General features: G+C 41.5%; 1 protein-coding gene across 3 annotated transcripts in view; it reads left to right on the top strand.

Annotated features, from left to right (window-relative positions):
• Positions 1-1,943: 1,943 nt before the first annotated feature.
• Positions 1,944-17,901, top strand: part of nwd2 (NACHT and WD repeat domain containing 2) — a 43,283-nt gene continuing 27,325 nt past the window's right edge. Inside the window, exons 1-3 of one of the 3 annotated variants that reach the window (XM_079672442.1) lie at positions 1,944-2,383; positions 3,151-3,319; positions 10,943-11,031. In XM_079672442.1, the coding sequence (XP_079528568.1) occupies positions 3,172-3,319; positions 10,943-11,031 (237 nt within the window). In that variant the 5' untranslated portion in view covers positions 1,944-2,383; positions 3,151-3,171. Of the gene's footprint in view, positions 2,384-3,150; positions 3,320-10,402; positions 10,527-10,942; positions 11,032-17,901 lie in introns of those variants that run through there. The other 2 variants (XM_079672441.1, XM_079672443.1) reach the window with 2 other exon arrangements.

Genomic DNA, 17,901 nt, shown 5'->3' on the forward strand with positions numbered 1-17,901 from the left:
GGGCGTAAGCACCTGAGAGTGATGTTAAAAGCTTATTTTCATAAGTAAGATGGTAATTATCTTGTATGAATTTTTAGTCAAGGACATTGTGCTTCCATATGCTTGATTATTCTTTTATACGAACATAACTTAAAAGCATTAGTGCAGAGGCTGAACTTGAGGTTCAGGCGACAGACTCACTCCTCATCAGATTCAGAGAAATGCTTGCTGCTGCCTGAGAGGTGGGGGAAATATATGGTTCAGTGTTTCCCCCTCACAAGAACAGCACAGTAATCAATTCTGTTTAGTACAAATCCAATGCACTTAAACTTCCAGCGTGAATAACCAGAGGCTGCAGAGCAGAGGTACATTTATCGATAAAGCAATTAATTCAAACTCCTCCCCACCACCACCACCTTTTCCTCCTTCTGCTGCTTCCCCCCCTCCCGCGGTAAAGGGCACTGAGGTACTGCAATAAGTAATGCATTACACGTTACTTTTATAAAAGAAAACCAATTCCTCCTCTCAAACTTTCATAGAGCAATGGCTTTTATAACACCTCAGAAATTAGCTATGGAGCTGCTTTTAGATGAAAAATTAGCCATAGTAGTAGCCATAGTCTTACTATTTAAGTTGGTGTATACTTGCCTTTGTTATCTGCAATATCCAATTTCAACTCAGAGCTTATTGGACTGTGAATTAAAATGCAGTTCTGAATTGTTAGAATAATTTTGGTCAGATGTCCTACAACTTTTAATTGAGTTGATGTAAACCTATTCAACAAATAAGCTGTCCAATAGAAATTATCCAATGTCCTCTTAAACTTAAAAATAGACCAAACATTCATCAAAAATCAGCCCACCGGACAAATATTGCCACTTTCTGGTTAAAAGTGCATTTATTTTTAACCTAAATGGATTCAGCATCCTCAATAGCCTATTCCCCAAAACCATTCCAAAATTGTCAAAATCGGCCAAGCCATTTTTAAACTATTTTCCATATAGGCCATAATGCTAATTAATGCTAATCAATGCAACTTATGCTAGTTCAAATACATATGCAAGTTAGCATCTGGCCGTTTCTATGTGCTAGGGTCCCGTAAGCCGTAATACACATTTCTAACATTTCGAACTTTGGGTTACTCAACATTTTCGGGTTTACAAGTTTGGCAACTAGACTGAAGCAGAAACACATAAACTAAACTAAAGTAACATGTAGCCTATGCTAGTTGTTATTTAAGCTTGCTAACCATATCCATGAAAATGGAGAAGAGAGTTAGGGTACCATTTATTATGGTGAAAAATAACACATTAAAGTGGAAAAAAGTATTTTAAATTCACATTTATGTGGCTAAGTAAACTGTAATTGACGTTTGAGTACTTGGTGAGAAGTAAATAGGACGTTAATGACGTATGTATAACTACAAATGCCGTTACTCTATACTTTGTAGGCCTACATGACTGGTAACAGTTAACAGTCATTTTACGACACCACCCTGCTGACTCCGCGGTCCAGAGCAATTTTATTATCAGGGTCTGTAAGCACAAGTCTGTCCACCGGAGAGGAGGGAGACACAGGGAGAGAGACATGAAGAGCCTCCGGATCTCCTCTGTCCTCTTCATCAAGTCAAAGTGAAGACAACGACCGGAATTAAACACTAAGCCTTCAACGTAAAAGGGCTAACTCCTGGGAAAAGACAGGTGAGTTCACGGATACTGAGCAAACACACTTTTAATTCAAACTGCGTCATAGTTATAAGCTCTAAATAAGGATATGCTTAAAGACATTATCTGCTTTTACTTTAAAGCGTGTGTTGCCTTCAGTAATATGTAGTAATGTATCTGCTGGAACTACTATTTTATTTTGAAAGTCCCAGCCGGTAGTAGCGCTTTTATTTCACCAGGCTTCACACTCTCCATCTCTCAGAGCTCGGTCGGCTCGCAGAGACAGGAGGATGCCAAGGGGAGCACTCCGACACACGTCCGTTTTACCGAGTCCCGGCGTCGTCTCTAGACCACAGACACTCTGATGGGCGTTTTTATCTTCCTTTTACCGTCCTCGACGCTTGGATATTTTCGGAAGCCACGAAACGAAGCGAATGAATGTGAGCAACAAGAAGTGTCCTGTTATTGTGCCCGTCTCCAGTCCAGCATCACTAGTAGCCAAGTCCTTCCCGGTGGATGCGGTGATTTTTAGTTGTCTGCTTTCACAGGATTTAATGTAGTGTTCTGTTGTGGACTACCCAACTTTCCCCCAGCTTTTTGTTGTCTTTTTCCGAGGTTTTCCGTCTTTGAAACAAAGATTTCAGGATAGACTAACTCCGGAAAACCAGCGTCTTGACATCTACTCCTGGCGGAATAACCATTCTTAGCGGTTATTTGCCTTTACAAGCATCTTCTCTGGGGTGGGAATACGACTGATGCTTGCCATGCTCGTCTGTCCGAGTTTTGTATCGTCTCGTTCTGTTTGTCTGTTTGTCAAGGACATGTATACAAATTACGCATGCACCATGGCGGTAGTAGTCTGTGCGTAATATCCTATTATTGTATCTCTACCACATGAATGAAACAAGAAAGACATACAATCTCATTCCTGTGTTTGGAGAATATTTGACAGATGTGTGTGTGTGAAATGGGCGTTAACATGTATGGCAAGGTTTTGTCCCAGAAAAACGAATTATGTGAAAAACATCTTTCAAAGTCATATGTTAAACAAATGACAAGTGGACCAAATAGAGCAATTTCATTTGTAAAGACTGGAAATCATTATATCGAGTCAACGAGTCCAAAGTTATAAGCAAATTAAAAACAACATGCATCTCCATTCCTTTGCCATAATTAACGCCCCATGTGTGTGGATGGTTCAGGGGAATCTGCGCGCAAGCATGCAAGTCTGTCCCTGCGTGTGCGCCTCTGGCCGCGCTAACAAGCCCCTTCTGTCTGTCTGTGTGTGTGTGTGTGTGTGTGTGTGTGTGTGTGTGTGTGTGTGTGTGTGTGTGTGTGTGTGTGTGTGTGTGTGTGTGTGTGTGTGTGTGTGTGTGTGTGGGGGGGGTGTGTGTGTGTGTGTGTGTGTGTGTGTGTGTGTGTGTGTGTGTGTGTGTGTGTGTGTGTGTGTGTGTGTGTGTGTGTGTGTGTGTGTGTGACGTATGTGTATTTATGTGCGTGTGTGCAGCCACGCTGGAAGTCGTCCCCCATGTGGCCGTCGGGAGTTGGGAGCAGGCAGCCCTGCCCGAGGGAGTCGGCGCTGCGCAAGGCGGCCATCAGCGGCAACATCAACGCCCTGCCGCAACACGTCCCCACCGGCCGCAGCGTGCGGGTCTTCATCTGTGCCAACCCGGACGGTAAGAGTCAGTGTGACACCCCCCAGTTCCCTATCCTCTCTTGAAGCCTGCACACCCTCAAATTACACAAGATAGTTTTCTAACTCATTTTACAATTATGGAAATAGGTTACCCATATGCTTACTGACGTAGTCTGTAATTGAGATTGTAAAATATGATTAAAAGGATACTTGAAAGTTCTTAAGAAATGGCCATAAAACATTTGCACATGCACAGTAAAGTAAAAGGTAATGTGTCAGGATGGATTTTGATCCAGAATTGATTTAGGCCTATTTTGAAAAAAGTCAGGGTGCAGATTAAGGTCATCTAATTGCAAGGCGTTGAGCCATGACATGTAAAAAAAAAAAAGCCACTTAACCTAATAGAAAAACTGCATGAAGTCTTTAATTAGCCATGTGACAACTTTAAAAAAAAAAAAAATTGGCACATGATTTATCCAATAACACATGGAAACAACGGATTGCTCTCAAAATAGAGTCATGGTGTGAGCAGAGTGCAAGACAGTCGGGTGGTGAGGGAGACACCCAGATAGAGCTCTGTATTTGAATATGCCCTCTGGGCAAAGGGTAAAAATAGGCTGGGTAAAACTGGAGTAAACAAGCCGATGGAAGTAGAGTAGGCTATGAGAGGGAGAAAAGGGATGTTGCTTTAGTCGATTCATCACTGTACATCACACAAACGGCAAAAGACCCATAAAAAAAAAAGAATTGTCCTCAGATTATTGCACGGTTATTGTAGTAGAATGTGAAAAGTCTGCCACTGTTTAGCCACCTGTAGCTGACTCAGTCATTCAGACCATCCCGACACAGCAGGAATTGAAACGCTCTGATCTACACATGGATGGAAAAGCGATGAGGGGGCTATTCCAAGCGGTTCTTTTCACACCGTCGGCACAAATGGAAACACACACATCTCAGCCTGAGCTGTGAAAAGAGCTAATTATCTGCTGCTGTTCCCAGTGAAGCGAGGTGCTGGTGTCCACTGCCATATTACTGGTAATGAAGCCATTGAGGCACAGACTCCGTTTTACTTCAAACTCTTCTGAGTCTATCACTCCAACACAGTATTTGACAAACTTTTCTGCACCTAAAACTTTTCTAACCTCCTGTAGTCTCATGTACCAAACCATTACTCATATATGTGACCCAGGTGTGCCCTCAGCACTGCTGCAGAACCTGTTTCTCCATGTTCACTAGAGGGGGCTGTCCATACACATACTGCACCATAACATTCACCTTACTGTACCACAATAATGTTTTAATTTAGACAGAAATCCATAACAATGACAAACATACCAAGTGTTAACACAGCCCCTTTCTGCTTCAGCATCTCCCTTTTGACATTTCCCTCTGACATTTCGTTTTAATCCCATCATTTAGTAACTGAATTAGTGACTCTGAAGAGGGACAGATTCATAACAAATGAGGTGTATGATAAATGAAGCTGTACAAGTGTAAAATAAACTCTAAAAGTTGGGCAGATCCCTCCTTTTTTGATAACCTTTACACTTACCAGTTTTATTTCACTCTTTCAGAAACTGCAAAAGTGAACGTTGCTATCCGCAGTGATAATATCGGCATCACAACCGAACAGCTGCGATTTTTTTTATTGTGTCTGTGTGAGTGGGGGACCTCTGTGCTTTCATCCACAGTGCCAAGAGTTTTATGCGCTCGCTGGTTATGGTGTTGGCTCTGCTGAATATACTGGCCCTAATGCCCTTAATCAAAAGCCACAGACAGTCTGCAGTGCACTCAAAATGTTTTTATCCACCCTCAGGGACCTCTGTTGTGTTTGCACTACCTGTAAAGTGGCATGACACCCAATCATATTAATATGTTTAAAAAGCACATTGTCTTTTCTCTGAATACGTTGATGGAAGAGTGTGGTTTCAGCACAGCATGCAGATTCTAAAATAGAAGAGCCACTCGATAATACCATACATTAATAACTGAACTACCAGAAAAGTAATGGATTTATTGCGTGATATAGCCCATGTCTTCTTAACACAATTACAAAGACCAATTTCCATCAAAAATACTCAACAATACAACTACTAAAGGGTTAAAAATGTAGGCGTGACCTAGGTGAAATACTTGATTGGATCTGAAAGGCTGTTTACAAATTAGCCGCGATCTGATTGGACAAAATCCCCTGCTGAAGATACTGGGTGCTTCTCATTTGGCTAATGTGTCTCCTTGGTTTTCTCCCTTGCATCTCTTCTCGTTCCTCTCAAACAAAGATTATCCACAATTAGAAATACTTGGTTCCACAGCATAAGTGACGAAAGTTACTGGGCTACAATTCAGCTACTTTCTTGCAAGTTTAGCAAGTGTTATTTATTCAATAAATACATTCAATTCCCCTTATGTAACATGGCACCATAGTATCTCCATGTGCATTTATGACTACATGTTGCTAAACCAGAAACACACAATGCATCTACAACCATGCAACAAGTGGGTTTTGATAGTCAACTATTCTGCATATCCTCTACAATACCGTTTTATAAACTTTATAAGTATCCCAAAGTGTTTGCCACAATGTAAGCCACACGACTAATTTGAGTGGATTTACAACCTCCTTCCATGATGTTAATGAATCACTAAAGTTCTTGGCTCAGGTGGATGAATCTGTGTGTGTGTGTGTGTGTGTGTGTGTGTGTGTGTGTGTGTGTGTGTGTGTGTGTGTGTGTGTGTGTGTGTGTGTGTGTGTGTGTGTGTGTGTGTGTGTGTGTGTGTGTGTGTGTGTGTGTGTGTGTGTGTGTGTGTGTGTGTGTGTGTGTGTGTGTGTGTGTGTGTGGCCACAGTCGATCAATTAAACCCCCGCTATCTGTTCTTGCCAGTAGCCAGACGGCAGCAACAAACCAGAGAAAAGCCTAACGTGATTTATTTTTGTGTTTGTGTGTAGCGCTCAGTGCATTATGCAGCCCGTCTCCTCTGTCAATATGTGTGTTCACGTTGATCCATATAAGCATATCTAGACAACTCCATTACCTGGCTGTAGACACCCCAGGGACTCTGGCAGGGGTTGAGTGATATAATATGCTATAGGCAGCTATTTGTATGCAAGCTATCACTTAAGCTGTTTAAAGTTGATAAAAGCAAGAAGCCTTAGGGACGCCATGCGTGAAATCATCTACCCTTTCAACGCACCATCGTCAAGACTATAGTACGTCACCACGGAGACCACTAATTACATTACATATTACCCCAGATCTATTCCAACTGTGTTAATCTGCTCTATTTGTATTTTTGCTTATGTTGGAGGTCTTTTGCTCAAATTTCTGTCTTTTCACTTGCATATCTCACTAATCGTCCACTTTTTTCAATTGACTCTGGTGGCAGAGAACAAAGGAGAGAATGGGAGGTATGGCAAGGAGAAAATAGGGAGAGCTGTCAGGTGGACAGACTGTGTCAGGAGTGGCTTTTGTTTAATAAATTGCTTTTCAGGGGCAGGTGTGTGCCAGTTTCTTTGGCAGAGCCCGTTCTGCAGAATGTGGAGTTTATGGCGCGTGCCGGCGGGCTTATTTCTGCCCCTTGTGCCGTCCTCTGCCTCCTTGCAGGGCGGGAGATCTCGTTTGGCAACAGCTATTTTAGCGACCTCTCTGTGAGTTTCCCAGAGTGCTTTGGAGCGTTGCTATACCCCCAGGCCATCGTTCTGACAAATTCAGCGTTTGGCCTCACACACACGTCCAACTCCCTTGGTGTTTTAGCTATTTCATGGAAAACACTGTAAAAAATATCCCATCAGGGAATGATGGCGAAGATAACAAGCCGCCCGCTGGATTATACCTAAGTAAAATGAAATTATCCACTTATAAGCAGCTGAATTAACCCCAGGCAACCAGTGTGGTTTATAACTAATGGGACATTTATATTATGTGCACATCAAGGGCTCTGTTGGGGAGAGTTTGGGGGTTGAATAGCGATAATTGTGATTGAAAGTGAACAAATTATTACGACTAACTTCAAATTAATGTTTCATTTGAAGTCTTTATGGAATATATGTTAATATTTTGGAACCTCTCACCTTTGGTCTACTTTTAACATCACTATAATATTTTGCGGAAAGGATTCAAGTATAGTCAAACACTGTCTTTTCACTTTTTCTTTAGTGTTGCGCATCAAAATGTGGCTATATCAAATCCGTGCATCGTCTTTTGCTTCAAGTTAGGCATGTTTATTCATGGACTTCAGAGCCCTAATTTCCAGATTTCCTTGTCAAGATATGTTGATGAAATCCCGCAAACTGAGGAACAGCAACTTCACTTGAAAGCAACATGAATATTCAACACATCTCCCACACTTTGGTACACTGTTAATTCGCTTCGCTAGATCCCAACATAACAAAGGTCCTATGTAAGGCAGTACAAAATAAATGTGATAAACAGACAAAAATACTGATTTTGCATTTGATTACACAACTTTATCAAAAGGAGTTCCTTATGTTAAAACAATACAAAAACCTTGACAAGCTTACCACCTGCTGTGTATGGAGCCTAACCATGTTTTAACAGTGGTAAGGACATTGTTTGTCAAACGACGAGAGAGCATTATTCTGCAAACACTGTCTCTTGGCCAAAACAGGGCTGGAGTCAAATTGAATAACTAAATGTGTATCAAAAAATGGTAGAGTCACTATAATTTATACAACTTTTAAATAATCTTAACATACAGTAAACCTGAGCCTGATATAAGACCAAGTCTGAAATTCTCCCATAAACCACTCCCACTTTTATACAGAACATAAAAAAGGCCTGGCAAATATTTCCTGTACCGGTTGGCAGTTAACGATTTGTTTGAGAACATTGAAAATATCCATAGGCAGAACTACCTAGCAACCATACCCATATTTATGTCCCTGACCGAAAAGCTAGATATTTTGAAAAGCGGGGCATTGTACCATTGCATCATGTCTACACTAACATATTCAACATCTCACGTTTGATATAATCATGTTTGATTGGACCAACCAACTGGTCTGAGGAGGCAAGATATTTGAATCTTAAACCCACACGATAACATGTGGTGTCCATGGTTACAGAGTCTCCACTATCTTGAGAATCAGCCACCGTGGCTTACCATAATTGAGCTGTAAAATGTGTGTTCCCTGCATAAATGTGATTATATGACGAAGCCTCACCAATGGCTGAAAGGCAACAGCTTGCAGCGCAGATGTTGCCCAATGAACTTGTAGTTTATTTTTATGTTAAGTAGACTAACACTTCTTCAAGCAACCACTTTGATGGTTTTTAATCATACGTAATTAATGTTGTTGGCCGATAAACAAGGAATTCCCCTTCACTTTAAGTCCCCTATTTCCATCTTTCACTGTAAATTCCCACTTCTTTCTGCGATGATTAACATGGATGGTGGAACGATAACCTCCAGTGGATTCCCTTCATCCTTACTCAGTGGTCTTCAGATAACCTGTAGGCTCTCCATGTGCTCAGGAACATCTGGCCTTTACGGATGGCTGGATTACACCGCCACAATTTGCCCTTAGCATCTTCCAGGTCATATCGATTTGCTCACCGTCTGTTCGTTCGCATCATTGAGGTTCATGTTCAGATCTGCACTTTAGAGAGTTTGTTTGAGCTTAAGCCATGTCTATACTGAGAAAGAAATGTGTTGCTTACATCTTTTAGCCTCATGATGTTTCATCTGATGAGAGGTAGACATTTATGCCGTTGACCGTCTGTAAAAAGCCAGAAAAAAGCACCCAAAGTAAAGCCTTCAAGAAAATAATTGACTTCAACAACTAACCCAGTTTCAAAATAGTTGTAGTTGCGGTCATTCTGCATTATGCTTTAACTACTTGAATCATTTTAAGAGGCTAGGACGTGTCAAACATCCAACATTTCAAAACAGAAGCTGTATCTTTACACTAGGGCCGCCTGGCAAATCAAATCCAAAATCTTCCATCCCAATTGATTGATGTATTCGTCATGCCTAACCACATGGTCCAGCCTATTTGTGTATACTCCTGTGGGAATTATAAACCTGGCAAATCAAAAGTAGTAGGGAATATTTTCTAAAATATAGGAGTTAGTGAGTGCTTGTTGTTATTAATTTAGACAAATTAATTGTGCATTATGATATCTGGATATGATTCAATTAAAACACGTCTTAGATTCTAGTTGTGTATTCATTGAATCTAGATTAGGGATGTTTTTTCATAAAGATAACGGGGTATTCAATCATAAATACTGTGATATTTGATTTTCTCCAACATATTTTGACTATATTTCAATGCTTAATTGAGTGCCATAAGTTCTCTGATAGATGAAAAGAAAAAAGAAAAGCTCACAGGACAATCCTGAAAGAAAACATAAATTGGTCCACACTATTGTAATGAAAATGTGAGGGAGGGACACACACAGCGGGAAAGAGGGGGAATGTAGCACCATCCAGTCTTTGTTTCTTTGCGTGTGGGTGTGTACACAACAGACACACGCATACGTCAGGCTGCCATAACTCATCATCATCCCACAAAATAGAGGGAGAGAAAGTCTTGCCGTTATCCGCACAATACAAACAACAACACAGTTCTGTCACGCAGCACAGCAACATGCAAATTTGAATTCAACTACTTTCAACACTTCCACACACTTTCCCTTAATGCTGCATCTACATCACTGTATGATATTATACATTTGCGGTAATGTATCTGTGATGGAATTAGACGAGAGCTCCACTGAAGCAACCATTTGTTTCAGTGCATACGTTCAGTTTTGATTTGACATTTCGCCCGGGTAGCTGTGGGCGGATATGTGTACGGTCACGGCCCAAAGCCTTACTAAAGATAGACGAGAGCAAGATTCGTCAGACCAAATGTGCGGGCTCTTCTGCTCACGCTGCGTATGACACGGTTAGCGGCTGAGGGGATGTTTTGCGTCCGCCATGTGTGTGTTCTTCGCGAGCATAATGCGGTGCACGTGCCAGTCGGGGCTTCTTGGTCACAATGGGGCCTCTCTGTCGGGCATGTTCTGTTTTTAACCATCCGTCCACACCCTTCAGAAAAAAGAGAGGGAGGACGAGACTGGGCCTGTCCGAATACATTACAGTGACCATTTGGAAGACAGTGAAAACGAGAGGACAGGAGGAAGGAAAGTGGGACACAACGAGAAGCCGTGGGCGCTCACTCAGACTGTCCAATATGATCACTGCCTCGGTGAATCCTGCATAATCCCACAGTCTTTAACAGGGTGCGTCAGGACTCTCTTTTCTTGGATATCATATGTTGTGAGGGTCTTAAGAATGCCAAACAATAATATAGGGTTTAGGTTTATATCGGCATTAATTATATAAGATGAATCCATAGTTGATCAAGCAGAAATGTGGCAAATGACTCATAATATTCACCTGTTTGTCACAACAACAAAAAAAAGTTCAGACCAAGAAGAAAAGCCACAATTGAACCGGTATTGCAACATTTCTACGAAGGGGACGTGTTTTTACTGTTACTCGCTACACACCGTCATATTACCTGTCATTTGCTCTACTTTTAATTAAACTGTACATATACACAAGTTTTTTTTTTTTCTTGTACTACTATACATGAGTCCTTAAAGTTTGCTTTTTGGTATTTGTTATTTTAACACTTCTTTTCTTTTGATTGCAGACACAGAGGCAGAGAGGAACGCATTGAAAGAGCACGTCTACCCGAAACTACGAGACTTCTGCAGGGAGAACTATGGGATTGAATTCCAGGTAACTGGCTGCATTCTCGTTTTTCTACCTTTTATTTGTTTTCCTTTCCATCTCACCTCCCTCCAGCTTAAAGGGATCTGTAACTGTATCTTGCCAGCAATTACTGTTAAGTGCCTCCAAATCTACACCGTGGCATCAAACAGAGCCTGGAGGGGCCCCAGAGCGCCGTGCAGAGGTCCTTGTCCCTTTAAGCGGACAGAAGGCCAGCAGAGATAAGGCTCGTATCGGTGGAAGGGACTCATCTAGCTGTGGATAAGGCAGTGTGATGCAAGGGCCATCCCTTTGTTGTTGTTGGAGGATTGCAGAATTCTCCCCGTGGTGCCCACTGACGGGCATCATTTGAATTGCAAATCAGCATCGGAGTACACGGAAAGATCGCTATCAGAGTTTTTTTTATTGTTTGTTTAACAAATCAAGAAGAGCCCTCGAGTCAGGGGGAGATTTCTGCCGTAGATTGTCCCTGGAAGGGTTTCAGGAGATTTGTTTCCGATGAGACCCCGGAATTGTTTACGTAAAGCTGTAGTCAGCAGGGGGTCTGCAGCTAAATCTCATTTCACGCTAAGTATGTTTGCACCGTTAACAGCTCCGAGCGCATACCATCTAAAGTTGTTTTCACAAGACTTATTACAATGGTGGTTATAACACCTCCCATGTACGCAGGGCTTGTCCAGCCTTTTACAGGGTGTGAGTTCAGACGTTGAATTTGTGATTCTGTTTATAGATTCTAGTGCAGAATCTTATTTTTGAATTTTTTGAGCAAGAAAACAGAAAGGGAAAACACTGTTTTCAAAGCAGGCTTAAGCGGCCTATTTAATCAAGTCATAAAATGTCTTGTTCATAAAGAACTTCATAAAAGATGATGCTGTGTATTTGCTATGGCTCCCACAAAAAAACACGGTACAATAGTATGGCTTTAGAATAAAATGCCAATGCGAAAATATGAACATTTGTTTGAGTGGTATATTTAACGTCAGTCTGGTTGAATCCGTGTTTTAAACAAATGTGTCTGAAGGCTGAGGGTTCTTATAAGGCTGGCCTGAATGGAGGACTTGGAGTGAGTTGTGAAGGAGGGATGAAGGTCCTGTGTGATGAGGCGTGTTTTATGTCTAAAGATTAAATTTAAAAAAACATACAATTCTAATAGAATGTATCACGCCGATGTTTACTTGAGTGGACGCCATGTAGGGTCAATTTGAGTACGGAGATTGAAAAACGCTGTATTCTTTTACGATTTGTTGAAGGAATGTATTTTGTTCACTGTCTTCTGTAGGGGAACACTCAATCAGACCACATGACTTACTCCTGGTGGTCAGACTTTTTGTGGATTTGAATTTAAAAGCGATTACAATACCAAATCTTCTTCATCATTTGGCTCATTTCTATCCTGTCGTTTGGAAAATGTGGTTTGAAATGGCTTTGTGAGGCGATAAGCCCCCGTTACTGAATCCAAAAACCCTTGAATCTATGGCTCCAAAGCTCCATAAGCAGATTCTACACACACATGACGCCACACACAGAAACCCCAGTGTTTAGCGCCAAGCATGTTTGTCTGGCACCCAGAGCCAGTTGCATGAATTAACATAGATAACTACTATTAAAAGCTTCAATTATATAAAGTCAAAGGGGTCAAAGACGTACAGAAAGATCTACTAACCCCTCTAATCTGTGTGTCATAGAGAAGTGCGAGATAAAGTGAGACGGGCCAGGCAGAGACGTTTTGGCTCCGGTTTCTGTGGCCACGTGTCTGTCTGGTGATTCAGCGCGCTGTGACGAAGCGTGAGCAAAATGATTATGCAGAAGGCCTGGGAGTTTAAACTATGACTCACTTACTCTCCCTCTCCCTCCTCTATCCGAACCCCCATACTTCTTTTCCCCACCCACGCAAAGTGAGAATTGGCACCTTGGCTAAAACCACCATTTACTGGATGATGAATAGTGCTAGCCAAAATGTAGCTTATAAAGCATTTTACGTGTAATATACGGTTTCCTATATTGTCCCTTTTACTTGTCATGTGTGATCCGGCCGTCCCTTTCACACACGCGCGCCCCGTCTCTCACACACATCCGCTGGCACACACTGACACACATATGCCAAGCTGATGAAACCCTATTCTTCCCGTTCCCTCATCACTTGACTCAGTTTCCATCCGGAACGTTCCCTAAAGAGGATGGAGGGAATCGCAGGAGATGGCAAGGGAAGAAGAGGTCGTGGTAATCCAGCCAGAGGGTCAAGTCCTCATTCAGTCAGCAGCTTGCCTCTGTGATCCCTTGTCACCATATCTATCCTTGCTCTTTCTCGCTTTTCTTTCATAAGCTTTGTAAATTACACAAACAGACACATGTTAAGACACAGCGAGGATCAGGGTCACACAAGGTTTCCGCCCGTCTGTAAGCATACTAGATTACTGCCAATGTGTCGTTTGGTTTAATTTTACGTGACTTTTTCGTGTTTTTCCCAAGACATTGAGCAGTGGATTTCACCCTGGCTCATTTGGTCTTCACCCCTTTATTCTGTCTCAGAACACTAGTCTGAAATCAAACTCAGCCAAGGTGTATAAAATCATTTTTAATTGAATCAGGTCCTGTGGTGTTGACACCTATCTTGGCCCCAACGCCTGAAGGAGAAGATAGTGAGACGCACGCCACATTTGAATCATCTCAAGACAAAAGTGGGTTTTTCACGCGGGACAGAGAGTGTGAACTGTGCTTTGCTGGGGAAAAGGACACAAATGACTGCTCTTTTCCACCATGGCTGCTTGTTAACTGGTGTTGAATCTGCCAGAGATAGTGTTCTCTCACTTTTTCATTTTTTGCTTCACCAAATTCTGCATTGGGTCTAATTATGCTCAGCTTTATTTGGATTTGGTTAGGTTGTTTTCAATGAATAGTCAATTATTTATTTGCTATCAGGTAATGGGAGATGTCTTAAGTGTCCATGAGCTCCTATTTGTGGCAATGATGCTTGACTTTGCAGAGAGTTTGGTTTAAAATTGAGTAAAGCTCATTAAGTTGGTATTTTTGATGTAAAGCTGAAAAAGAAATAGGCACATTTTTGGAGGAAAATTAAATACAAATATACTTTTTTTTATTGTCTACAGACGAGCAGTTAGTAAAAACATATATATTGGTAATATTACACATTCAAACACCTCATGGCAATGTCCATGGCCACACTGCAGTTATGGCTGCTGCTTTACTTCCACCTACAACCTGGATTAGTCTATAGATTCACTCCACAGCACAGCCCAGTTTTGATCATGGCGCACATGCTAGAGGTCAGTTCCTCATCTAGCTTTGAAATCTCAGTTCTTATTATCTTAACCCATCCGGCATTTCTTACTCTCATAAATCATCCTCTTACAATGCGATCACCTCCTCCCACATGCAGGAGACCTAACTGAATCTAAAGGTTTACTGGAAGTAGCTCTGTTAATCATGTGGCTGGACCTCTCTATGGTTGCCAAACTCTCTGGCTGTCACACACACACACACACACACACACACACACACACACACACACACACACACACACACACACACACACACACACACACACACACACACACACACACACACACACACACACACAGACAGACAGACAGACAGACAGACAGACAGACAGACAGACAGACAGACAGACAGACAGACACACACACATATACACACACACACACACACACATACACACACACACACACACACACACACACACACACACACACACACATACACATACACATACACATACACATACACATACACACACACACACACACACACACACACACATACACATACACACACAAACACACACACACACACATACACACACACACACACACACACACACACACACACATACACATACACACACACACACACACACACACACACACACACACACACACACACACACACACTCAGACAGTGCAATTATAATAAGAGTCCCCTGGCCACAGCTGTTCGATTCTGTTTAACGGCTGTCACTCCGACGTATTTTAAAACCCACAAGAGGACATTTCACGATGATTTAAACAAAAAAGCATTTTCAAGTGCATCCAGGAAGCTAATTTTAAGCATTTTGTTAAACAATAATCAGCATTTCTAATGGACAATAATCAATTCATCATTTCCAGCTTGCTTTCAACCGTGAACAACCCGTAACAGGGTCCCCCCACAACGGTATTTAGTCTGGTTGGTTTTCTAAAAAAATATCTTGTCATGTGTTTAAATAGCAGCTGCTTTGGTTCAACATGGTCGTTTACCATTAGCATGAGCCGATAGCTATACCACACATTCATCAAACGACAACTCTGAGTTTTCACAACTATCATTTCTGATTTTATATTCGCTTTTGCCACATGGGGCAGGGAGGTGCGTTTGTTTTATAGTTTGTACGACCCTAATGGGGGTCACTAAACACACGCTGTACGCCAATCTTATCAAAGTAAGAGTCTCCACCTGGTGGTACAACTGCATACAGCTAATCATAACATTTCCGGACAGTTTGCCACTTGTCTCTTTTGTATAAAGGAGGAGATAGCTTTAGGTTTTGTTGTGTGACCAGAATGATATTCTAAGATGAAAAACCTCCAAAGGAGAAACCCTTCAAAGCATGACATATTCATCGCTCTTCCATCTGTTTACCTGGCTGCAATTTCTCTCAATCTGTTTCTTCCGCTGCTTGGCAGTCTGCCATCATCTCCATTCACTCTCCTGCTCTGAGACCGTTGTTCTGTTCTACTGAGTCTCTACAGAAACACATCAACATGCCAAATTCCTCCACTGCTGACGATCAGCAAAGATGATCAAAAATCAAATACGAAATGCCTCCGAGGTTTCGGTTACACTCGGTTCGTAAGACCCTTGGGAAAACTAGTCATTCTCATTACTGTCACCATCGTGATTGTATTTTCACCCTTGTCAGTTTATCTGTTGTCAGCAATACATTAGATGGATAGCAAGGCATGGATAAACATGATACAAATGCTGCTCGCTATCATCATAAATTAACTATAAAATTAAATATGCATACCAATGCTTAATGTTCATTAGATGTTCAAGGATATCTTACCAATGTTTAAAATCAATTATCTTTATGTGAAGTTGAATGGCATTCATTTCAAGCGGCATCTTGTATCATCTGTTTACCCGCATCATTACAGTGTACGCTCTCAGGTTTCTGCTTGGTAAAAATGCAAAAATAAAGCCTGAATGCCTCAGGATATTCAGTCTCTTTATCTATTTAAAAATGCACACTTAACTACGGAACAACAGTTTTAGTTGAAGTTGCAACATTTGAGCCAAAGGGCAGCTGGGAGATGAGAATATTAGAATAAGATATGTTGACCTTTTGACTCTATGCATAATAAGCACTGGTTGCAATGGAATTCGAGGCAACAGCTTTAATCAAGATTCAGGGTGCGATTGAATATTGATTCAAACAACAACAAATTAAAAGGACATACGAGAAAGTAGGAAAACCAGAATTTAAAACTCTTCAATTGAGAATCTATGCTTCATCTGATCAGCCTTCAAGGAGACAGCTAGAGTCGATTTCCTGTCCAGTTTTTGGCTTAATGTTAACAGGACATTATAACACGGTGGCCAATCGTTTGGAGCACCCAAATGACCTGATCTAATGCAGCCATACACTTCAGCAAAACAACAAACTGCAAAAGCAACACATTTACAACACAACACATTACCATTCTAGCACGTCTTAATGGATAGTGCATCGAAATGTGTCCTATAAGCCATTGAGTTGATAGGATAACGAGGACAGTGCCTCTTGTTAGTTACCATTTAATGAGTGTTGGGATATCGAAAGTCTTCTTGAAGAGAAGAAACCACTCTTAAAAGCAGTTTAAGGGTCATTCCTTTGCAATTTGCAGAGAAGAATCAGATTCTTTCTCGACTGGCAAAACTGATGCTTTGTTTGCCATGCTGCAAAACACCTGCATTGGTCAACATTGTTGTAATTAGTTTTTCCTCTTCGGGTTTATTTATTGATTTGAGTGGATTCCAAGTTGTTTCTCATCCCATTTAACTCTCAAGCACTTCCATCTGGCGTAGAGACCTCGATTCGCATTAAGAATGGCGGTCCCACAGCTGCTTTTCTCAAATAAACACCCAATTTTATTTCATTTAGGGGAACTGTCGGCTGTAGAGTTACTCTCAAGCATCATCTGCCAGGAAACATGTATCTCCCTGAGCAGCAGTTTCACTAAAGTCCTGCTCCCTCCTCCGCCGGTGCTTCATTATAGCCACCACGAGTCATGTGATCTCATTACCTCACGTCTTTAACCGGCTCTTAACCTCAACTTGCTACGGTTGAGCTGCGACGACTGAAACACTGTGCCGTAATTAATTACTCCGGTGAGTCAGAGCTTGATAGATTTTCTGGAAAGCATGCATGCGAAACTTCCTCTCAGCACTCATCATTGACAACCAAAATCAACTCGTGAAGTGAAGTTTGACCTCTTATCCAGGCAGGCAGACTATTCAAATCAGTTAAGTAAAACATAGCATCAAGAGATCTGCCATTCAAGTTGGAATCCCTGCCTTTCTGTTTGCCTATTTCAGAAATATATTTGGCTATGGATTTGCTGGTAAAAACTGCTTTTTCCTCGAGCATTTAGAAAGTGGTATTCATCAAACATTCTTTGAGATTTACTTCATGTTTCTTGATCAAACCGCCTGCAGCAAAGAGCTCAAGATATATTTCTGTTGGCACCATATCTATTTTTACTGTTGTGTTTTTGCCTATCCGTTGGTTGGCTTTTTCCCCGCCTGATTTCATGCCCTTTCTTCTCAGGCATCTTGGGCCTAATCCCAAAGTCTAATAGTCTATCATTCAATAAATTAAAA

Source organism: Notothenia rossii (assembly GCF_949606895.1).
Source record: "Notothenia rossii genome assembly, chromosome: 3".
NCBI classification, from domain to species: Eukaryota; Metazoa; Chordata; class Actinopteri; order Perciformes; family Nototheniidae; genus Notothenia; species Notothenia rossii.